Source organism: Botryllus schlosseri, chromosome 2 (assembly GCF_051294905.1).
Source record: "Botryllus schlosseri isolate E-star chromosome 2, Bs_hap1, whole genome shotgun sequence".
Taxonomy (NCBI): Eukaryota; Metazoa; Chordata; class Ascidiacea; order Stolidobranchia; family Styelidae; genus Botryllus; species Botryllus schlosseri.
In genome coordinates, this window is record NC_137237.1 from 3,447,751 (window position 1) to 3,473,059 (window position 25,309).

Below are 25,309 nucleotides of genomic sequence, written 5' to 3' on the forward strand. Positions count from 1 at the left end.
CTTGAATGCGGACATCTGTACAATCCGGACATGCTCGTCGGCTGTCGGATAGTCATCGAGATATTGTTCCACGGGTATCGTCCGGCATACTTGATAGAGAGGTGTGTTTTCATGTAATTCGTCCTGACTATAATGGTAGTGGTAGTTGGCTGGTCATGACTAGGGCTGGGCACAATGATTCGAGTACTCGAATCTGAATCGAGTATTAATTTTAATGATTCGAGTCGAGTAGTAAAAGACGATATTTTCGAGTACTGAAATTACAAGCTCCTCGCCACTGAAAGTTAATTTATCAACGAGAATTATAGTTTTGATGCTAGTTTCCAATGTGGAAGGCTTAAACACTGATTGGCTGCATTGAAGCATACGAAACATAGTACAAAGCTACAAAGCGTACGTGAAATAATACATTTTCGAAGTCATAATCATCCCATAACCTTGTCACGAAGTGCAATGAAATAGGTATGGTCGAAAAAATATCAAAGCATCTTTAATGTGGTGGATAACAGGCATTATATTCTTTGCTGTGGCATAAAAGGTACATATTTGAACTTTGACATATGACATTCTATTATGACGTCATAATGTGTGATACTCGAATACTCGACTCGACTCGAAGCATAATACGTGATTCAGAATCGAATCACTCAGGTACTCGATTTTGCCCAGCCCTAGTCATGACGCGCGTGTGTTGCACTTACGCGCTTTTGATTCCGAGGATAAGTAGACGTCGAATATTGCGCGGCAGTGGTCGCAATGGAATTGATACATGAACTTCGCGATTTTTGGCTTCCTCGTATATTCTACGTCCAAAACACCAAATCCTTAGGGACGATATGTCAGCTGCACACCCAGACCCTTTCGGGGCCTTTGCAATGACACGAAGAACCTGATTCTGTAGTAGTAGTAGTAGTACTGATAATCGTCACCTCTGCCTCTTCACGCCACTGATGTATATGTTCGCAGTTTCTATTGCAATATCGCGCGCCCGCCGACATCAAGAACGACGACGACAGAACTACGTTGCACATGGCCGCGTTGAACGGAAACGACCTCGTCATTCCCGAGCTGATTGCGCGAGACAGGTCCATCTTGAACGCGGGCGACGAGGACGCCAACGCGGCTCTGCATTTGGCCGCGATGGGGGGAAATGTGAAATGCGTAGATACGTGAGTTTTTGTGCATCGATATTTAGTGCCCTTTCTACCCATTAAGTCGCACTAATGCCCCTGCTATACTGCATTAGCTATAGTACTGCTATTACTATTATTGCTCCTGGTACAGCTTGTCCAGCTAGAACTGTTGTTACACTGCTATCACTACCACTACACAGAGTTGGACAGCTAGAGAATTGTCAGCTTTTCCGACCAAGATTAGAATTGGAATTATAGCTATACATATTTTTTTCCAAAATAGATTCTAATTATAATTACTGATTTCGATAAAACTTGGAAGTTGAATTCTATTCCTAATTGGAAAGAAATACAACAAAAATCCAGTTCGGTTCATCTTAAATCACGGTTCATTCCCGTAAGCAGGAAAATGGAAAATGTTTGTACAACAAGCTTGGCTCGTTTCGCACGATAAAGTTCTCCTGTGGCATTTTCAGGAAAACCCGAAATTACATTAAAATTATAATTGGACCATAGAATCATTTGACAAATTTGATTTGAATTAGATTGCCGACATTTCGCTCTAATTAGTCTAATCAGGCAACTAAACTTATCTAGTTGTCCACGTCCGACTACCACTGCATATTTAAGGCCACGTATACCTATGCCAAACCGCGCATTTCCAATGCTCAATGTTCATATTGAGAGTTATGAAATAGGTCGAGTCAAATACCCCGACACCGACCTCAAGACGATGTAAATGCGTTTTAGAGAAGTAGGTATTCCAGTATTTAGATCATATTTGAAACCGTATTCGTGCAATCAATTTCCTTTCAAAATATCAATTTTGATATAGGCATATAGGTCATTCGTATTTATAACCATAATTCGATTTTAAATACTCTATTGCAAGAAAACAGTCGCAGGTAACTCCATATTTTGTAAATAGAGAGATTATTGAGGACTCACGGACATATCGTTGCTCGAGGCTGCACTTTACAATTACCCGAACTTTCATATCGATGCTCTACGTTTATATCGTTACGTATGGTTGCAGCTCAGATGCTTTTACACCTGTACAGTAAACAATATATATCGCTTTTCCGTAAAAGATTACAGTATTTAATCAACTCTCCGTAAATTCTTGTTGGTTTTATTCGTACGCAGACTGATACAACTTGGCGCAAATATTGAGTTACGAAACGCAAAGCAATGGACTCCGCTAGACAGCGCTGCGGCAGCGGGTTGGGAGAAACCGGCTAGGGCTTTATTGGAGGCCGGCGCATCTGTACAACCTAGGGGGAAAATAAAGGTAACTTATTCAGTAGAGTTATACATTTCGATGCACTTTTATTTGGAGACTTAATACATGGGGTCGAGAGATACCAGATCGCTTCTAACAGTGGAACGATACGGTTTTTGTTTTTCAAGGCATACAAGTCTGTTAACAAGGTAAAACGGTGGAATATTGCATCATCATTCGTTTTGATTTTAATGCGTGTGTTTTTGTTGCTAAAGCATAGCATGCGATGTGTTTGGTTTATTGCTGTGTGACTATCTCATTATTTCGTTTGACTTTCAAGAATTTCAGTTCGTTTATTTTTGTCTGGTTATGTATGTGTAGGGTCGCATTTAAAATAAAAATCTATTTAAGACAAGCATGTTTAAAACAGGACCCTTGTTTAAAACATGTTTTTTATTGTTTTTTCAGTCATGACGTCACGAATTCTTGTTTTATCACAGTGGATTGACATTGACAATTGAAAATATAGGGTAAATATGGCTCCTTCGACGTAATGGGATTCTGACCACTGTCCTAAACAGATCAAAAATATCTTTAACCGGGATTACATCGTTATGCAGCATTTTACTGTCGGCGGTCACCGTCATCAGAACACCCATTCCGTACGAAGCATCTATATCTACATGCTATAATGGTTAAACCAGCGACGATTTTGCGGGTTCCAATCACTCCACATCGTATACGTCGACTATATTGGGTGGAAATCGTCCATAGGCTCATACCGCGTATTTTTTCAGAAGTATTTACACAATTATGACGTAATTACACAACGTTTGAGAAACACAATATTTTAAAGGCATTTTTAAAACACTAAAATATGTTTATACCAATGTGTTTTAAAACATCATTTGTTTTAAATGCAACTCTATGTATATTACCAAAGTCATGCAAATTATGTTGCTTGTGTTAGACCATTACCCCTATATTTTGGGGGGCTACGTGTTCCCCTTCGTGGCCTTGTGCGAGGAGATTTTTTATACTAATGGACATAACACACTAAGATCAAAATGTATTAGTTTTGGTATTGCATACCGTATGTTTGTTTTAATCAATATAAGTAATAGCGAATGGCATTTGTTTTCAATATTTTCGATTTAACCTCACTAATGACAATGACTACGGCTGGGCAAATTCGAGTACCTGAGTGATTCGATTCTGATTCGAGTATTAGGTTTTGATTCGATTCGAGTATTCGAGTGTGGCCAGCCCTACGAATGACTAATGTGATGAATGCTGCCGCTTTTCTGTAAAACTTGACATTGTGGGTGTACGTTTTTGATGGGACAACACGCATGTCATCCTTTGCATTCGACCGGTTTTGACTCTTCGTGTTTATAGTAAGTCCTGCCAGGGTTGTAACCAAGTCACAAGGTTCTGAGTCACAAGTCAATCTCGCTTTTGTATAGTTCTGACTCGAGTCCAGTCAGATCATTTTCAATTCACCACCGAGTCAAGTCTTAACCCAAGTCAGCGAGTAGAGGGTCGAGTCCGAGTCCAAGTCATTAAGTTCACTGTTCAGTTACCTCTTCAAACGGTTTCAATCCACTTTTTTCAACTCTGCTCGAGAGATATAGAATGGCTCGCATTCATGTTATAGTAATTTTTCTGTCTTATTAGTTTTTGGTCCTATTTTCCAAGTATCAGAACTGATAGACGAAATATCAATCATGTGGTAACTTGACTTTTCTTCGAAGTTACAATGAAATGTCTGTATTGGCCGTCCTAGTCTCGAGTCATATAACTTGGTTCAAGTCATGTACAATGACTCGAGTACAAGTCGGGTCCATACAAAAAGTGACTCGAGTCGAGTCATTTTACGCGTTTGAAAAGATGACTCGAGTCAAGTCGAGTCACCAAAACATCGTGACTCGAGTCATTACAACCCTGACTACTACAAAGAGGCTATAGAAGCAATGGCTCCATTGATCAAAAGAGTATATAGGTACAAAACCTGACTCCAAACATCACCAACACGTTTCGAATGACAGGACAATTGAATGATTCCATTGTCAATCTGCTCGCTTCGAAAAATGAAACTACGTAAGCATTAAATAGAGACCACCTAATTTAGTACCTAAGGAAAAGCAAATACCTTGTCATTAAGCATTAGAGATAGAGACAACTAGAGAAAAGCGAAGTATGCTTAATTTAGAATGCGGATAGAATCAAACATCACTTCAAGACCACCACCCAGGGTTGTAACCAAGTCACAAGGCTACAAGTCACAAGTCCATTTGACTTGTATAGTTCTGAATCTATAGTCAAGTCGAGTCATTTTCAATTCACCACCGCGTTAAGTCCAAGTCCAAGTCATAGTGTTTACTGTTCAGTATCGAGCTCAAGTCAAGTTCAACCCAATTCTGTGAAACTCTATGGTGATATCGAAGTCCTCGGATTCATAATATACAAAATTTTCTCACCTAAAAGGGCAGTGTTGACTGACGCTAATTTCATCATTCGTGTGATACAACTTAACCGGCATATTGCGTTCCTGGGTCTAGGTCTCGCCTCTGCACCTCGCGTGTAAGAACGGCCATCTCGAAATGGTCAATCTCCTGTTGAACTGGCGGGCTGACGTGACGTTTCGATCTAGCGACGGGAAGAACGCCATGGACTTTGCAATAGATTCGAACCAAAAGGATTGCGTCGTTGCCTTGCTGAGACACTCCACCTGGAAGGATTCTCTTCGGAACGCGGTTTATAACCCAGTGAATGGTACGTTCAGCCAGACTTGGACCGTTAAAATATTTACTTTTTTTTCAAAATTATAATATAATAATAATTATAGCTACACAGTTTATTCAAAATTATACTGAAATTATAATTATTGCTGCACATTTTTTTAAATTGAATTAGAATTAGAATTATATCAACACAATTTATTCAGAAAAAGACTGAAATTCGAATTATTGCTGCAGTTTTTATAAGTATATGAAATAAAATTACAGCTGTACGTTTTTTTTTTCAAATTACATTCGAATTAGAATTATAACTGCACGGTTCATTGAAAATTGGACTGAAAATAGAATTATTGCTACACAGCTTCTGCCAAATCATATTAGCATTACAGTAAGAGCTACTCAGTTTGTTCAAATTAAGACTGAAACTAGAATTATTGCTACACAGTTTTTTTCCAAATTATATTAGAATTAGAATAATAGCTGCGCGGTATATTCAAGATTATACTGGAATTAGAATAATTGCTACACAGTATTTTTTTAATTAGAATAGAATTAGAATTACTGAATTCGCAAAAACTTGGAAATCGAAGCAAGTTCAGTTCGTATCCGGTCAGAGTTCAATCTCACAAGCATTAGAGCGACAAATGTCTGTATTCAGCGAGATTGGATCGTTTCTCGCTATACAATTTCCATTTATTATTTTCAGGAAAATCAAAAATCAAATTATAATCCAAAGCATAGAAACATTTCACAGATTAAATTTAAATTTCCGGCATTTCGTGGTAATTAGTCTAATTAGTCATCTGGTTGTCCATAAAGTCTGCTGTCATGTACGCGTGGGGTGCGCATATAGGTTATACGCATGTATGTATTGTATAAACATGGATGGCCAATGGCCATTTTGCAATGTTTGAGATGTATTTTTGTCACGCGCTCAAAATTGTTTTCTCATGCCGCACATCTTAAGAAATGGAGGACGCCGCCGGTACGATTTATTACTTTAATTTTTGATGCATGTATTTGTATACCCTCGGTGGAAACCTATTTGATTTTTATACGCGCGTAGGTCGGATGACCACTCCGATGAGGAAACTGATCAAGAAGATGCCGGACTTGGCCGAAATAGTTTACAACCAGTGCATCACAGACAACGGTAAAAAACCGGAGGATGATAACTATAAGGTATACGCTGCATCGTTTGTATCCGTAATTACGACCCACACCTTCGGCGTAATGCGTGTTCACACCCAAAGGGTGACGCATGAAAATATAACCTAGCTCAGAATTACACGAAGGAACGTAGTGTTTAAAACAATGATTTAAACCAGGGGTCACCAACTCGCGCAACAAGCAAGCAGTCGTTTTCCTATTCATATCTGCATTGCCTGTGCTAACCTTTACACCTCATTATGCGGCATCATTGAGGAGTGTGTCGGAACTTATGGGCGAATTCAATTTACTGCAGGAATCGGATAAGTGTCCAGCATAATCGGCTGATTCAGGCAATCCTTAGATTATATACCACAACTGAAACCCAATAAGATCAGACATAGTAGTGTCATTGATAAGCTTTATATTTGCATTCAATGATGGTGCATCCCTTCTGAAATGATAAATTCGTTAGCCTTTGCAATATTTCTCCCCGTGTTTCTGTGATTTTCCTCGATGAAAACAAGACATGTCGGCTACAGCGGCTTCCTTCAAAATAAGCCAGACATAGTTTTAAAGTTTTTGGGAAGCAGCTATATTGTTTTCTCTTCAGCTGAATTTGCAGTGATACGCTGTTTCATCTCAAGCTTTCAAAACAAAAGTCAATTCAGGAACTGTCCATTACAGAATAAGAACATATCCCTCCGTGACTTATGGTCATCCATTTCCTGACGTGACCTGTTACTGATCGTATGAGTGCGGGACTCGTGATCAGTGCTTTGTTACCGAAGTATTCACGTAATGCGATTAGGAAAGAATGAAATCACTTCTGCTGATCTATGAAGCTATTCAAATGACCTTTTCGTGTATTGTTCACGTGCAGCATTTGTAGGGTTGTTCCTTCAGACCGGTATTTCGCGCAGTCACGATATGCTACGTTTTCTCCGAACTTCTATTTTTGTTGTAACCGCATTCGTTAACTAATTAAGACGCGACTTTTTTTGGCTATTTATGTAATGCTACCTATTGTGTCAGATATTCTAATTGATTTGATAACTCTCGACACCGATATCATATATTTTCTGAAGGGTTACTTGGAGGTACAAAACTTCAATTTAAAATTGAGTAATATATCCATATTTGTCTTTAACCCGGATATTTCGATTACCCCTGACCAATAAAGCTAAAATATTGGTCCTTATCACTGAAAGAAGCGTCTGATGTGCACAAGGTCACATATACCAAGCACCATTAATATATATACCAAGTTAGCAGCAACAACAATAATATCAATTTATTTATTCATAGGCTCACGAGGACACACTAGAAATTGACATTAACTTGCAGAATATTCTGTGCTCTGTCCCCAGCGCTTATTACATTATCGGCAATATTTTACAGCTTACGTTGTTATACGAATTTCTCGATGATGTCTACGCTAGCTCCGCTTGGACCGACTATACTAGCAGTGCAGATAGCCAAAGGAAGGAGAATATATACGATGCCGGCGATGACAACGCCTACGTGGTACATAGAACCTTTAATTTCTTCTGCGACCAATACATAGGTTATGGTGACATTGAATACCAATATATGTGGTGCATATACAAGGTCTGTTTTCACGAAACGAAGAAAGGTTATAGATCATGATTGAAAACACGCTATTCCAAAATATGCAGCGTAAGCCACCTTTAGTCTAAAAGTCTATCCTTATCAAGAATCAATACTGGTGCGATACAGTTTCTCTTGCCATGCAATACTCAAAAGTGAAGTCGTGTACCTGACGAGTGAATCGATAATCAAACGATTGTTAAGCTTCTAGTCCATTATGACTTGATGTAACCTCCTAAAAGTATGGATAACGTGGATAATTCAAAAATAGCGCTTGTGACAATGTTATAGGTTGGGGCCCAGGGCTGGGCGCAATGAGCACTCGAATCTGCATCAATTTCAATTATTCGAGTCGACTGGCGGGTGAGGATTTTTCCAGTCGTGAAATTAAACACTCCATACCACTAAAAGTTTATCAACGATAAATATAATTTCGATACTATTATTCACCGTGGAAGATTTGAAACCTTGATTAGTGGTATCGCAGCATAGTAAGCATGTAATACAAAGCTACCCACTCCATAGGTTAAATGGCATATATATGAACTTGTGATCAACCAACAGCATATAGGCTATATATCACCCGCATCATATTTCTATATGTACTCTGTACCACCGTGAAATTATGCGTTTATAGCTACAATGTATTTCTTCAGTTCAATCTATATACTGTATAATAAATTATTTTCTTTCTGAAGACTGTTCGCAGCAATAAAGACGTGAGTTTTACATCGGCATGTCATTCGCTATGGTTGTTGCACTAACGAATAATAATATTGAAGATATTATTGTTTCTTATTTTTCGTTTCTAAGTCAACGCGTGATATTTTATTTGCCAAAGCCTAAAACAAACGCCTTGTTTGGGAATTCATCTGCGCATTCAAGAATTGCCATACGACGCTTCAGATTTGCGCATGGAGAGATGGAGAGCTAGAAAATTTTCGGATTTCCCAAATAGAATCATAAGTAGAATTACTGCCACATAATTTTTTTCGAATTAACGAAACTTTGAAATTGAATACATCGTAACAAAATACAGTTAACTTCATATTAAATCAGAATTCCTTTTCATAAGCACGAGATAGAACTGTGCAGTTCTCTGGTTGCATATCCGGAAAACCCGTTATTAGATAGGAATTGAAATTAGTTCAGAATTATATTACCGACATTTCGCTCTAATTAGTATAGTTTACCGCTAGAATTATATAGTTGTCCAAGCCTGCGTAGGGTATTGGGAATCATAACCGGGACCGTAAGACTATATTTTGTACAATTTGAGTGTGTCGCTAGAAAGGGGGTATTTTCCGGAATACGCGGAGCGGATTTGCTACTGTACACCTCAATGAAGGCATATGGCAGTACATCATTTTTCGTCTAACCGTGAGCACCTGTGCACACGGTTATTAAATGGCATTGCATTGGTGAAGATCTACTGCGATTTTCTCCCGAATATTTTGTGCATATTCCGTATTATCGCTGACTAGCATGTGCGTTCGTCATGAGTCACTGTTATACCATTTGGATTTGTGCTTTTATTAGTTTTCCTCGCCCGCTAACTCAGTATATTGCTAATCAGTTTTGATAGAAAAAGTAACGGTAGCCCGTACTGACTTACAGATGCTTGAAATTTAGTGGCTTAGGGTGGGTGGCACAGATCCCGATCGCCGTTTAACCAGCGGGTGACCTTACTCGCGGATTAAATTATCCCCGATTAAGGCGATCGAAGATTACTTTTTGATCGGCATCTGTGCGATCCACCCCTAGGGGCTTCTGATTTACATCTTATACTTACATTGCATGATATTTGTTTGAAATAACTTGTGTTCCCGACACAGTTTACGCAATCGGACAGAGATGCTCAAAGTAATCAGCGTTTCTACTCAAGTAGAAGTAGAAGTAGCAATTTTAATTTTCAAGACATCTCAAAACTGCTTGAAATCGAAGCAGCAAATGAAAGATATGAAATATGTTCAAGTAAGTAGTTTAAAAGGGTAGATTCGGTCGCGATAGTAAATTCTTCACTTTCGTGATAGTAAGTTCCATCATTGGAACTAGCACAAAATTAGTGTTAATACTAGAAATAGGTGCAATCTTCTAAAACATTTTCGAACTAAAAGTGGAAGTAATATGCCACTGGACAGAGTAGTACAAGTAAGCACTGCTAGTGTAAGTGTAAGTGTAAGTGTAAGTTAAGTGTACGTGAATTGTGTAAGTACTTCGTTACTGGCCAGCTCTGTAATTAGCCTATGGAAAGGGTATTACATTATCCCTGTACTGAGCAGTAACTTTCATGAACGCAACACTTCCCGTTTTACTAAAGATTTTATACTTGCCACAGGTGTATGATGACAACAGCCGCCTCACCCCCGAATCGAGAACGTATTCCAAAGATTCGGATGAGCTGCAGAAAAATCATCCTTTGAAGATAATGGTAAAGTTGCTAACTTGCCCAGAGAGCCAGTCTACTATATATGTAGAATATATCAGTGCTATTTACGATACAAGGAGAAATTTCTTCAATGGTAACTACTGATGTTAGTTTCTGGCATCTCGCTTTCGAATATGATTATTCAGTAGCCTGCATATTAGTACATCGTTTCTGAACTTTACCAACCGGTGGAACCTTACGATAATCTACAAGCCGGCTGCCAATCCGAAATTTTCTCCGAATAACAAAAACGACAAACTACCACATTTCACATTAAATGCATTAATATAGAATACTGTTGCACAACATAAACTGTGTATCAACAACAGCGTTAAAGGAGAAAAAACTTTCACCATGATATTCACACAAAACAAGAAGATGATGATAATGAATATTTACAGTAGACCAGCGTGACTTCTGCTGTACCAGTCTGGTTTCTGTCTTGAGCTCGGGCACACCTGCGATTCGTTTGAACACGGGTTCTGAACCGCTAAACTATAGGTAGTTGTGGGCATTTAGCCTTTGTATGATATGTTAATTTATAGTATCCGGCAGCACTTCGTCAGCCCCCCCCCCCAAAAAACGTTGGTCCTGGTCCCCCCATGTGGTGATAAACCGAAGACCCCCCCAGACCCCCTCAGGCTATACGCTGTTTGCCACTACTTATCTGATGCATTGGTTGTCCGGTTAATGAGTCGGCTCTACTCGCGGAAACGCGCGTAGCGCGCGAAATTTCGATAATTCATGACTGAATCTGTCAATATGATCGGGAATTGCATATATATTGCTATCAATTTTTATCCTCTCTCTGCTCACATAATCTGATTGACAGGTAGAGCTGAGTGAAGTGTGTTTGAAAGGGTAGGACCCCTCAGCAATAATTAAACATCTCCTGGTGTGTAGGCCTACCCGTTGGCAGGAACGAAACAGCACTTCGTCAGCCCCCTCCCAAAAAACGAACTTGAGTCCTGGGCTCCCATAGGGTGATAAACTGACCCCCATCATCACGTTGTTCGCTTGGACCACGACATTATAGCTGTACCGTTCAGTGAGCCAACGCGCAGCGCGAAAATTTTCGATAATCCGTCATAAAATCGGTCAATAAGATCGGGAAATGCATATATATTGCTATCAATGTCTTGTCCTCTCTGATCACGTAATCAGATTTACCAGTAGAGCTTAGTGAGGTGTCTTTGAAACTGTAAAGCCTGTAAATAATAATTGAACATCTTCGGTCAGGCGGACCCGTTGCTATGACTTCGTTACATGATGTTATTTCGTGACCTCCCGATCACACGATTTCGGATCGGTATTTCTTCACTGGCATATAATTTTTTTCCTGTGGGATGGTATTTGTCTTGTGAGGTTCAGATTGCCAAGATAGGAACATTCGGCGCCAGTCATTTAGGCGTCCATATGGGCAATTAAGCTTATATGTATTTTGTATATATAACGAAGTTTTCGGTCAGCATAAGGGCAGTCCTTTACGGTCAAGGTCGTCTCGCTGCCGATCGTTCTGGCACACTTCTTGGAGTCGCATGTTGCATGGCCGAAAACTTTATATGTCTTGGTGCGTCGTGGCACGGTAATGGCCAACGACGATATGTGTATTTCTATAAATCTTGCGTATTTTTTTGGGGGGAGGACCCAATAATTAAGATATCTGGCGGCTCGAAATCGCGCGCATCGCGAAAAACTTTTTAAAAAGTTGCATGGATTTTCAAAAAATGCTCCATAATTTATGCTAATTCACGAAATAATTTAGGCCCCCTTTGAGCTCGCCCCCCCCCCTCCAATTTGGGGGTTTTTGGTGCGGCAGTTACGGCCCTGCCTGCATATTTGAATGACGGGATTCTCTTCGTCAATGACTGAAATCTTCCGTTACGAGCTTCACTGCTTTGTGATAACGAAATACCAAAACAACCATTAGGAAAGAAATTGGTCAGCTAGCGTCAACTCCTATATATCCGTGCATATACTGATTCAAGCTGTCGCCATATAATCATAGTCTATTTGCAGGTGTCTGCAAAACGTGAAGAGCTTTTACTGCACCCCGTTGTCACCGGACTTCTGAATTATAAATGGCGGAGATTCGGCCGATACGTTTATTACTCAAATCTCTCTCTGTTCATCGTGTACCTCGTGCTGCTAAACGTCTACATGATGGTCATGCCGCGACCGTACGAAATTAATTGGGCTTTAGTCGTCAATTCCAGGCAGTACATCTTAAACAACAGTACTTCTGGAGAGGCAGGTACGTTTCATCAACTTCAAGCGTAAGCAAATCAAAACAGACGTGTGATTCACAATTGTACATGTACATTGTACATACAATATATGTGTTGCATTTGTTGTTGGATAGCACGCGATAATGTAGTTAGTATGGCAAGACAAAATCTAGTACCTGAGTGATTCGATTCATAAATCAAGGATTGGGCTTCGAGTAAAGTATTCGTATATCACTTTTATGGCGCCATTTCAGTATGAATGATGCGGGAAGTTCAAATATGTACCTCTCATGCGACTGGAATTTGATTCCAGTTCTACATCACACTGAAGATGATTTTATATTTTTTCGACAATACATATTCCATTGCACTTTACGACAATGCTGTGAGTTGATCACGTCACGCTATTGTCATTTCCACCAACGTGCGTACGCTTAGCATTGTACTACATGTTTCGCAGGGTTGTAATGACTAGAGTCATGAATCGATTCGAGTCAGACTTGAGTCACGATTTTCTGATGACTCGGCTTGACTCACTTGACTTCTCAAAATACGGATATGACTCGACTCGACTCGAGTCAATATGTGTATTGACTCGACTTGGACTCGAGTCATTACGCATGACTCGAACCAAGTCATATGACTCGAGATTCAGACGGCCAAGAGCGACGTTTCATTGTAATTTCGAAAAGTAGCAAAGTATAACCACCCTACTGGGAGTTCGTCTATTGGTACTGGTACTTGAAAATGCGACCAAAAACTAACACAAGTGGGGAAAATTAGTATATTATAAATGCGAACCATTCGATATCACCAAACAGAGTTATAACAGTGGGTTTAATAAGACTTTATCTGGAAACTGAGCAGTCAACACAATGACTTGGACTCGGACTCGAGTCATAATACTATGACTCGGACTCGAACCTCTGCTCGATGACTTGGACACGGACTTGACTCGGTGGCGAATTGAAAATGACTCGACTTGACTAGAGTCAAATCTAAAAAAGTGAGATTGACTTGTGACTCGGAGCCTTCTGACTTGGTTACAACCCTGATGTTTCGTATGTTGCGATAAGACCAATCGAGGGTTCAAGGCTTCCACGGTGGGAAATAGTATCGAAACTAAAATTCTCGATGGCAAAAACGTGTAATTTCAGTGCTCGAAATCATCACTGCTCGACTCGAATCATTAGAATTAATACTCGATTCAGACTCCAGCACTCAAATCATTGTCCTCAGCTCTGGTAGTTATCACGAGCAGTAACAATTTAGTAGCAACGGCATCAGTTAGTTTACCAAAACCACACGAATACAATGGGATAGTATATTCCAATTCACAGTCATATTCAGGGGTGACGGTTACCTCTGACGTGTGTCAGCCACTATATTTCCGTATTCAATTGTGTATACTGTATTTGAAGTTCGGTGGCTCCAAGAATAAGCTCTTAGCCGGTTGGCACCTGCGCGTCTATTTTTCGACATGCCGGTACGAGAGAAGGGTACCGTAATCGCCCAATAGCAGAGAGAGAGAGAGAGAGATATTTATTGATTTGTCCAACCGTAAAGAAAACATCATTGGCACATGCAACAACAATAAATGAACTTACGGTATAGGACAGGGTGTGACCGATATGACTCTGGGTAGGGTCAACTAGTCTGATCACACCCTGCATTAACAAATACAGATATTGTGTTATAAATTTGGATGCATTGGTTGGGATCAATCAATTCAGCTCAGCATAAAAATAAAATACTAAAGAAACTACAAATTTGGTGGGAGACAAGCGGATCATTGGTAATGGGAGATGAGGTGACTGAATAATTCCTTTTTGAAGGAGTGGTATGGGAGGTCCACGATATGGCCACGATATATTCCATTCTAATCGCGCTAGGCCGCTGTTCATTTCTGTAATTATATATTGCTCGTGCAAGTTCATTGATACCTTGTTATTTGATGTTTATTATGTCTAAGACGACACAATCCGACATCAATTACCGTAAATAAATGCGTTGCAGACACGCTGTCTCGACGGCGCGCGCGTCTTCACTCTTCAGCCACGCAAATGCCGATTTGAGAAGGATGAGAGCAAAACTACAGACCGCATTAAATTATGCCTACCGAGAGCGTTCATTACGACTCGCTGGTAGAACATGGTATTGTTTGAGTGGTAATATGTTGACTTAATTTTGCAGAGATCATCGCAGCCGGTTACGAACCTGATCAGTGAGTGAATTCATCATACTAACTGATAATATCGTTTTACTAAGTCAGTTGTATGCCATCACAAGGAACTACACGGTTCAAGATGACGTTTTCTTTATTATATCGAAAATTTTGTATGCTATGGCCTACAGACTTGGACAACTAGAAAATTTTCCGCATTTTCAAATTAGATTAGAATTAGAATTACAACTACAAAGTGTTTTCGTTTTGTAAATTGCAGTAAAATTAGGATTATAGCTGCACAGTTTTTTTTCAGGTTCGATTAGAATTAGTATTGCTAAGTTAACGAAAACTTGGACATTGAGTCAAGTTCAATCAATATCAAGTCAGTTCATTGTTATGAGCATGACAATAGCAAATGTCTGTGCAGCAATCATGGCTGGTTTCGCACTATACAGTTCACCTGTAGCATTACCAGGAAACCAGAAATTAGATTAGAATTAAAATAGGAGCATAGAAATATTTCACATATTCGATTCGATTTAGATTTAGAGCAAAGAAATATTTCACAAATTAGATTAGAATTAGATTGCCGGCATTTCGCTGTAATTAGTATAATTATACAGCTAGAATTCTCTATTTGTCCAAGTCTGCTGGCTTATGGCATAGTTTCCCAATCCAACCCAAAATGTTCTGTGATCCAGTTTAAAATTTAGAGCGCTGATTACGAATAACAGATCAGCACCTTCCCTCAGACGTTCCCCACGAGTCACGACCTGTTTACGAATCTGATTACCATACAAAAAACTGTCTTTCATCTGATAAAAATTTCTATCGAATTCCTCAGGCAATCGCTCGACTGTTATTATTATCGTGACGAATTGCTGGGTCTTCCCGGATACGACCGGGGATGCCAGCGGCTGCCGACAACGTTTGAAGGACTTAGATGGGCAATATTCGTATTTTCGGCCTTCAATCTGTTGCGAGAGGTGATTTAACTTGCCATTTATAGGTTGTGTGTGTGAAAGTTCGACTAGCTAAGCTAGGCAGTAGAGCTAACACACATAGACCTTACATTTCTACTCAATTACAAATAAAAGCTATTATGATTCCCTAGGCATGCCAAAACTACTTCACTGGAAGTAGAAATTGAAATATCTGACTTGTACTGCTCAAGGAAGTATTTTTTAAACTGTCGTGATTAGAAGATATATATACGCTGTTAACTCAAAACGACCGTTGTCATACCAAATATTATACTGAGTTGCACTCATAAAAATGAAAAAACTTATCTCAGACGTAGTTTCTAATTGGGTTGATTTTAAAACAAATGATTGTTAAAAACACTTCGTTCAAAACATGTTTCAAACAGTGTTTTAAATAAAGGCCATTTCAAAAATTAATTGTGTCTTTTTAAGTTGTCAAATCATGCCATAATTGTGTAAATACTTTCCAAAAAGATGTTGTATGTGCCTACGGACAATTACCGCCGAATATAGCCGACGAATATCGATATGGGATGGTTGGAACCCTCAAAATAGTCGGTTCAACAGCAATAGTACAGATATTTCGTCAAAGTAGCTATATTTATTATTTTCCCTATATTTTAATTGTCAATGTCAATCCACTATGACGTCACAATTGATTTTAACTTTTTTATAAACATGTTTGTTTTAAAATTCATTAATGTTTTAAATGCAACCCTATCCACAATTGAAGGTATAGGTGTGGACGGAAAATACATAAATACATACAGGCTATACATCAGTAAGGGAGTGTATTTGCTCCGCGCTACATGTTTGCCCTGGCCACTAAACGATTCATTCTACATCCACGCCGTTGGTTTGTGAAGTCGACGGCGCACTGTATAACTACACTGCGATTGTCGGATTGTTAGTTACAATGAGTGCCTCACCTGGTCGTTGTTTCGCTACGCTGTCATTGTACGTAACAATGCCTAATTTCAAAATTCATTTGCGATTTTGAGGGGTACTGGTAATCGTAAGTGATAAATATTTATATTTTCGGAATCATTGCGACGATAGCATTCGATTAATGCCAGTTAATACAAATTCTGAGATTTTTATGATGGATTGCGCCATCACAGGCAAGGCTTGGCCAGCCCGTGCCTCAACTCCCTTTCGCGCTATATTGTTGAACAATAAATATGTGAACTCCGTGATTTCGTATGTTACCATGTTTAAAAATTAGTCGTTCATGATCATCGATGGAAAATACACATAATTATAGGTGTTAAAGTCATTGAAGTTGTCACAATTGTCTTTTACTGATCCTGACGACTGGTGAAGCACTGTCTCAGTGGCCTCCCCTGACCGCACGTCACTGCTTGTTTGCTTGTTTTGTGGTATTCATGGTGTTTGTCGACTACTATGGTCAATTCCGCCAGACCAATGTGCTTGATTTTAATTCCGAAGCTGCCGACTTGTAGCACGGACGACTTCTATAAGACGCCGCTTACGCGGATGAGTGAGATGGCGAGGAGCCTAGATAAACCTCCAACACTTAGGTAGGAATTCGGGAGTCGACCTCGGCCGGACTCGAACCCGCAACCCATAGGTGTTGCAGCAGTGGATTATACCACTGCGCTATATTGCGTTCCCAGGCAATTTACGTTATGCAAGGTCACACAGGGGTATCTTTCCGGTAGTGTTCAACGTGTACTCGATGGAAGACAAAGCACAACCTTCTTTGCGTCTCTTGAATCTTTAATAAGTTGACACAATGTCTCTAATAGGAATCCGGTAAACTGAAATCAAAATACTTCAATAAATACACAATCTAATCCAAACCCAAACTGAAAAATTTCCCAACTTTCCCGGCTCTACTTTCACTACAAATTCGCTCCATCTACTACATAAAATGAATTAAGCCGGACATGACGCCAAAGGGTTCTAACTAAAGGTGAATGATGCACAACCGCACAATCTACATATAGATATTATGTCTCTAACACGCTACTTAATATATATTTGCTATTTGTAGAGTTATTGGTGGTTTTGCATTGGTGGATGCAGTTTGAAAACATAAGTACTTGAGTAAGTAGTGCGGGTACACGAAACCTACTTGAGTACTTCGTTACTGACCCCTCTCTACTCCATCTAGTTATAGTGTCTCTTTGTTTACTTGACAGTTTTTCCAACTTTTTAACCAACGCCTGCGATACGTTTCGGAATTCACAAATTTCGTCGAAGTATCGCTCTACGTGCTGGCACTGTTGCTGACGCTGGACTACGAGAGCTATTACATCGACCCTATTACCGTACCGGCGGAGGACCTAGCCTTCACGAGTAGCAGTAATAGTAGCGAAGTCATGGCAGACTTTCAATTCAACACTGGGCTGCGCCAGGTATGGGGTTTAAGTTTGATTAGCAATACACGCTTCACCTTTTGCACTAAACTAAGTTTGAAATATTGCCTAACCTGTTTCAACTATGCATTGTATATCTTTTTTCGCGTCTGGATATAACACCATGCGACATACTAGCTATATAGTTGTGACACTTCAGCGTGTGACACTTTGGCATGTATAAGGAATTAGGCTTAGGGTAGTGGTAGCAGATTAGTTGTCTAAATATACTGCCGAGCGAGATAGTGTAATGGTGATGTGTCCGGCTCCTCGATCGGTAGGACGTGGTTTCGATTCCCGGCCCGGTCAGACCAAAGACTCGAAAACTAGTATCCGCAGCATCCACGGATAGCATGGAGCAGAAAAAACGGGGATGCAGAACTAGGTGACCTGTCGGTCGTATCGCGTGTCCGTCGTCAAAGCATCTCGATGGTGCAGGCGAAAAATAATATCATCCCTCTCTCTCTCTCTCTCTCTCTAATTAGAGCGAAATGCCGGTAATATAATTCTAATCTAATTTGTGAAGTGTCTCTATGCTTTAATTTAATTATAGTTTTTGGTTTTCCTGAATACCCTGAATGCTACAGGACAACTGAGTGCGAAACGAGCTAAGCTAGGACTACATACATTTGTCGTTCTCATGATAATAAGGATGCAAAGCTCTAATTTGCTAGTAAATCACCAGATTAAGCGCAGCTATGAACAAACTAAGTTTGAATGCAGATAAGACCGAGATGTTCCTTTTAAATAATGCCAATCATAATTTCACTGTGAACATCAATCATAAACAAATCTCCATATGTGACTCAGCAAAATATCTCAGCGTCACCATTGATGCCAAAATGTCTTGGAAGCAGCATATTGAATGCACAATATCAAAACTAGCTCGGTGTGTGGGAATAATGACCCGTCTGCAATCTTTGGTTTCCAGATCAATACTACGAACCATCTATTTCTCTCTTTTCCATTTTCACCTGCAATATGGAATCGTAGTATGGGGAAGTGCATGCACAACATTTTTGTGCAGAATTCGAACCCTGCAATACCGTGCGATACGGCTGATCTCATCTGTACCTTTACGTACCAAACTATCGCCTTACTACCGTAAGCATCGAATTTTGCACGTTGACAAACTATATCGCTTCGAAGTATCAAAAATCATTCACAAATATTTTTTCAATAGTTTGCCTCCTGTGTTTGATGACTTTTTCATGCCTGCCAAAAATGTCCACTCCCACTACACGAGATCCTCGTCAAAAGGAAATATCTACTTACCCCCACCTAATAGCAACCTAACTAAGAGATCTATCGACTACTCGGGACCTATCATCTGGAATGTATTACCACCACATATCCGTGAATTGCCTTATAATAGATTCAAAAAAGCCCTACTTGATCACCTCTTGTCGTTACACTAACACTGTGCCCTACCTGTTGCCCTACCTCGCCCAGGCATTGCTTCATTCATCATTTGCTACCATCGTTTAATTTTTCTTCTATTTTATTTTTTTAACTACTGTAACCTTTTTTACAACCAGACTGTTCAGAGTCAAGTGTACCTGTTTGATGCTGGTGTGATCAGACTAGATGACCTTCACGGTCTTATCGATCATTCCTATCTAATACCGAATACTGTGCCAGCATATTTGCTGTACCACCATCACTGCCGTGTGTTATGTATTTTGGATGATGAAAATAAAGACTCTCTCTGACTCTCTCTCTCTCTCTCTCTCTCTCAATCAATTGTTTCAGAATTGGTATATAGTTCGAAATTGCACATTTATGAACGAAAAATGGGCCTGTTGAGTCCACAGTTACAATATCGCACAAACTAAATATGAGTTGAAGCAGTGATTCAATTTATCGTCTTTTCACGGCTGTTCATAGTGCCTGGTTATGGTTACTTCTGATTACAGAAAAACATTATTTACTTCAGGAGTGGCAAAGCGAAGTCGGCGCATTTGCGATCTTTCTTGCCTGGATGGGGCTGTTGCTCTTCATTCAAAAGATCCCGTATCTGGGAATATTCGTGGTCATGTTTACGGACATCTTGAAGACATTTGCACAGTTTTTCTTCGTCTTTTTATTTTTCATTTTGGGATTCGCGTTCGCCTTCAACATTTTACTAGGAAACCAGGTAACGTTTTCGTAGCAGCTACACATGACTTGGCGATATCTATTAACCAAGTCAATCATAAACAGACACATCATATATATTTATATATATCAGTGGGCATATATATAGCATAGGCGAATAAATGATATCCCAAAAGCCAGATTGCATATGCTGAGTATAATTACATAACACCACTATAACTCAGCGACGTGTCACAACGAAATCGCAGACAGCTTGTCGTGCAAAGTCTCAAAATGAAAATAATAATAGCTACATAAGCATATTTACTATTGCTAGGCCTACCATATGTCCTCTTTGAGGGCGAATTGTCCTCGTTTCGCAAGAAAAGCTAACGGTCCTCCGAAAACGATAAAGTGCCCAAATGTCCTTCAGGCGAGACAGCCTATTAGTTAGATCAGTTTCGAGCATCTTGACTGCTGTGTATAATTTCAATGATGTTTCGTGTAAACAATTTCACGAACTCGTTAAAAATGATCATTCCTTATCGACGAAAGTTACGGGAACCGCGAAGTATTCGTGGGCTGAATCTGAAAAATTATTTTATTGTTTTTTGTCTGTATTTGTATTTATTCATTTTCAAACTTCTGCCTGCAACTTTCAGAGAAATATATAGAAACAAACTAAAACGTAACAAGCCTAATTTCGTTTTACTTGCTGTCAAAAAAGATGTACTTGTTTTGGATGAATCTTCAAATTTTAATTCGATCTATGACGTTCTCTTATAGTATGTATTTGCAACGTGGTACGATTCCATCATCAAAACCACCGTGATGATGATCGGCGAATTGGACTACGGATCGATATTCTTCGGCGACAAGGAGGACAATGCTGGATATTTCGATAGCATTTATACGAAAACAGTCAGCTACGTGCTGTTCTATATCTTCCTCATCGTGATGACTATTATCATCATGAATTTGCTGGTAAGTCGCTTTCATAGCTATTACATAAGACTGTGGTCGATCTTCGCGTCCATGCGTTCTTTTTTAGGATGATTTATTCTCTTTTCCAGAGAAAAATGATTGGTCCTGCAAGTCCCTCAAAAATGCCCAAATGCCTACTTTTTTCGCGTTTTAAGTTAGTGACTTATATTTTCAACGAGACTTTTATCGAGACGTTGTATTCATTTCCAATAAATTACTGTAGCCATGAAACGTGCTGAATTGCTGGTTTACCAACAAATTACCCTACCAGCCATGCCTTCTTGATTGCTGTTGCAAACATTGTTCGACAATCTCTGTAACATCAGAGCCTTTTTACATGTAAGGATCTGGCGCAATTTTTCTGGCGCAAGTTCGAACTTAACACGCTTATTGGTTGAATCATTTTCGAAGATCCTGACGGTTGTATATAATTTCAATGATATCCTGGGAGCAATTTCGCGAACTCGTTCAAATTATATTATCATTCTTTATCGGCAAAACGTTAAAGGGACCGCAAAGTATTCATGGGCTGAATCTGAAAATTAAATTTGATTTGCTTTTGTGTGTGTTCTTGAAAAACTTTTGCTTGCCGCGTTTTTGTAACTTTTGCCTGCAACTGACAAGGAAACGTGGCATAGCAACAATTCTACTTTTTCTTTTTATTTACCGGCAAAATATAATGTCCTCTTTTTGGGTGCTGAAAATATGGTATGCCTAGCCAACAAGTTTAATCGTGGAATGCTTTCAATAGGTCGGTTTGGCAGTGGGTGATATTATACAAGTTCAAGAACACGCAACTTTGGAAAGATTAGGCATGACGGTAAGTACCGATGAATTTGATTAGGAAAGGAAAGGACGTAGTTTATTTTTGTCCTTGATGTTTTCGCGGCATATACACCGACTCATTATACACATACACACGATCTGTGCATATGCATACCATGAGCTCTTGATGTGCATATGCCGCTGGACAAGGAAGTGCAGATCTAGCCTTTACGGCTTTCTAAGTCGTGCACCACCCCTCCATGCTATCCCTGTAATGCATGAGCGCCAAGCAGGGAAGCCATGGATACCAGTGTTACTAATCAGGTCTTTGGTCTGATCCGGCCGGGGATCGAACCCACGACCTACCGAACAAGAAGCCGGACGCTTCACCATAACGCTATCTTGTCGGTAATTATTTCACCATTACGCAATTTATAAACGACAGGGTAGTAATAGACAGGCATTTCATTGAAACTTCAAGGAGTAGTTAAATTTCCGCAGAATTAGTATTTCTTCGATCAGTATTGATACTTGAAAATTGACTTGTGACTCCGGACCTTATTACTTGGTCACAACCCTGAATATTACTAAAAATAATAACTACAGGTTGATCTCGCGCTTGACGTGGAATTCACCTTGCCGGAGTTCATCCGGAAGAAAGTCTGTCTCCGGAAGCAGACCATCGAAGTGAACAAGTACCGGCGGGCGAACGCGTTCAAGAAATTCTTCTTCGAAGATTCCGATCTCACGGTGGAAAACATCAACAAGTCTCTGAACCGCGAGAAGGTAGAGAGACCTCTATGCTGCATGCAGAGTTTCCGAGAAGTTGCAATCAGTGATTTTCAGTGTTGGGATGACTCGAGTCATGACTTGACTCGAGTCAGACTCGAGTCACCTTTTTCGTATGACTTGACTTGACTCGAGTCACTTTGCTAAAATGACTTGACTTGACTTGACTCGGCGCATCAGAAATGTGGATTGACTCGTGACTCGGAGCAAAATTCACAAGTCAATTTCAAGTCATCAAGTAATCGGTGTCGATTAAAATCACTGTATCTTGCACATGTTCGGATTGTTCGCAAAACGCTGATGTAACCCGTGAGAGCGACCAATCATCCAATGATCGTGCTTTCTACTGAGCCTCCATTGTTCTCTCACTAATAAATTGACCGCAAACGAAGTGATCGAAGCTTGCAGCTTACGTTGTCGTAAGCTATAGTAAAATAATTTAATGGAAACATGTCCATTCATGTTTTCTGTTCTCTGTTCTTACGTCAACCAAACCTCTTGTGTTATTGAAATTGAATTCGAATAGTTTATATAGTCCTGAACCATTGGCGCAAGCAGGAATTGTATCATGTCATTTTGTAAATGGATAGGCCCTAATGTATTGCATCTTATCAATTCGTTTCTCAATTCTCTATTTTGACTGGTAACAATAATCTGAGGCTATGCAATTACTTACGTAGTTTAACAGTTCTACGTATATGTGACCGATACAGCGACTTCTTGCAATGACGTAATCATGCCTCATACTTCGACAAGACAACTTGACTTGAATTGTGACTTGACTCGTGACTTGACTTGACGTGACTCGACTTGACTCGAGTCACCTCCAAAAATCGAGTGACTTGACTTGACTCGAGTCACCTTCGAAAATCGATTGACTTGACTTGACTCGAGTCAAAATTTGCAATGACTCGAAATGACTCGTGGCTCGAAGGTAGTGACTTGATCCCAACACTGGTGATTTTAGAGTTTACGGTGCTCGCATTGTAAAAAGCTCATTCATAACATTAAATCTCGTGATTAAATCACTGCGTGTTGTCGACTATCTGCTTTTATTGTCTTGTTATACCTACATTCACGTATTCCGATAGAAAAATTTGAAATGTAGGAGTATGGCATCTGAGAGCATGCCTTTTTCAGATGTATATGATGTATATGATGTATCATGCATCCTGCTATTCATCCATGGTACATTAATGACAAGAAATGCGATCACACATTAGGTCATCAACCACGGCGAAACAGCACTGAATAAGGAATTTATACAGCGAGTATTGCAAACCATCGTTATAACTAATGTGACCTGAGTTATAGATACATTGATTTCGACTAAAAGAGTGCAGGTCCAGGCCCTCTGTCGAGCAAGAAATCAGACTTTCGGTCATAATAAGGTCATCATCGGGTTGACAATCTTCCGCACATTGCTATTAGTTGAATATCCTACTTGGCCAAGAGAGCTGGATGTACCTTTTTCGTACATGTAGAAGATGAAGTGTCCTACGTACGTTTTTGTGGATATTTGATTTCACTTCAATGAAACCATGCTGTGATTTTCTGATTGATTGTAGAGATTTCAATGCGTTTAGGGACGACACCGCGATTATAAGGACGAAAAAGTAAGGATCGTGAAAATGATTAAACCTAATCACGCCCGATCCCGCGATCGACAAATATATCTTGCATTGCGGTTGCGTTTTTAACGTTCTCTAATTGTGGTTGTGATTTTTTATGAGATCGGCCTGCTGATTATCGTGCTTGGGATGATACCTTATCGAACAAATATTCCATACAATTTACTGCGTGCCTTGATCAGATTTGAATATTTTGATCAGATTTTATGCACGCTAGCCGTTATGACGGTGGTCACAATTAGTTATCAATAAGCCCATTCACATGGCCGTTTGGGTCAGCTTCGAAGCTGACTCGTCAATCCGACTCTCTCGTTTTTGAAAAAGAGAAAAAGGCAGACGGCTTCAATCCGTCTTGAGCTCAATCCGTTCTGCAGAGTCGCTCGGAGACGGCTGGAATAGTAACGGTACTTGGGAACGAATCCAGACTGCAGCAACCCTCCAACATTTCATGTTCATATTTCACGAAACCGGCACGTATTTCAACTGGGTGAATGTGAAAGCTCTATCAGTACATGATACTGCTTTTATAATATGCACGTGGTCTTATTTGTTCAGCGTCACAACTTATGAAGCGGGTACAGCCAACAATATAACCGCCCAACTCACTATCAGAAAGAATATATACACGGTGTATTTGGTCATTCTAGAATTGTGTTAAAGTATTTCTGGATATCTCAACTGCCGTAGCATATTCCCGAGCTCAATCCCAAAGTGCTGTGTATCACTCGAGATGCGATAAACATGACCATGTAAACTCGATCACTTTGGCAAGCCGTCTCATGACGTCACTCCAAGACGACTTGGCTTCAACACGACTTGACCATGTAAATGGGCTTATTGGTACTTGAGCGGGCAAGTAACAATTTCTAAAACATGCCGTACATACTTCAATGGAAGTAGAAATGAAAGCCTGAAAAGTAGTTTCAAAAGGTGGATATGGTCGCACACTTTTACCAGACAATCGAGAGTGACTTTGGAATATCAAGGCTCATCTTCGCAGCCAACATAAAATTATAAACAA

At 39.8% G+C, this 25,309-nt stretch overlaps 1 protein-coding gene across 6 annotated transcripts in view; it reads left to right on the forward strand.

Annotated features, from left to right (window-relative positions):
* LOC145433034 (transient receptor potential cation channel subfamily A member 1 homolog) overlaps positions 1 to 25,309 on the forward strand; it is a 50,327-nt gene that overhangs the window by 20,107 nt on the left and 4,911 nt on the right. For 2 of the 6 annotated variants that reach the window (XM_080309925.1, XM_080309928.1), the window contains exons 11-26: positions 967 to 1,169; positions 2,280 to 2,424; positions 2,544 to 2,564; positions 4,917 to 5,130; positions 6,163 to 6,278; positions 7,647 to 7,772; positions 8,555 to 8,575; positions 10,195 to 10,287; positions 12,304 to 12,538; positions 14,706 to 14,736; positions 15,524 to 15,665; positions 17,828 to 18,043; positions 19,980 to 20,180; positions 20,906 to 21,103; positions 21,855 to 21,923; positions 22,475 to 22,654. In XM_080309925.1, coding sequence (XP_080166051.1) covers positions 967 to 1,169; positions 2,280 to 2,424; positions 2,544 to 2,564; positions 4,917 to 5,130; positions 6,163 to 6,278; positions 7,647 to 7,772; positions 8,555 to 8,575; positions 10,195 to 10,287; positions 12,304 to 12,538; positions 14,706 to 14,736; positions 15,524 to 15,665; positions 17,828 to 18,043; positions 19,980 to 20,180; positions 20,906 to 21,103; positions 21,855 to 21,923; positions 22,475 to 22,654 — 2,211 coding nt within the window. Of the gene's footprint in view, positions 1 to 966; positions 1,170 to 2,279; positions 2,425 to 2,543; positions 2,565 to 4,916; positions 5,131 to 6,162; positions 6,279 to 7,646; positions 7,773 to 8,554; positions 8,576 to 10,194; positions 10,288 to 12,303; positions 12,539 to 14,705; positions 14,737 to 15,523; positions 15,666 to 17,827; positions 18,044 to 19,979; positions 20,181 to 20,905; positions 21,104 to 21,854; positions 21,924 to 22,474; positions 22,714 to 23,624; positions 23,764 to 24,243; positions 24,528 to 25,309 lie in introns of those variants that run through there. The other 4 variants (XM_080309929.1, XM_080309930.1, XM_080309926.1 and 1 more) reach the window with 4 other exon arrangements.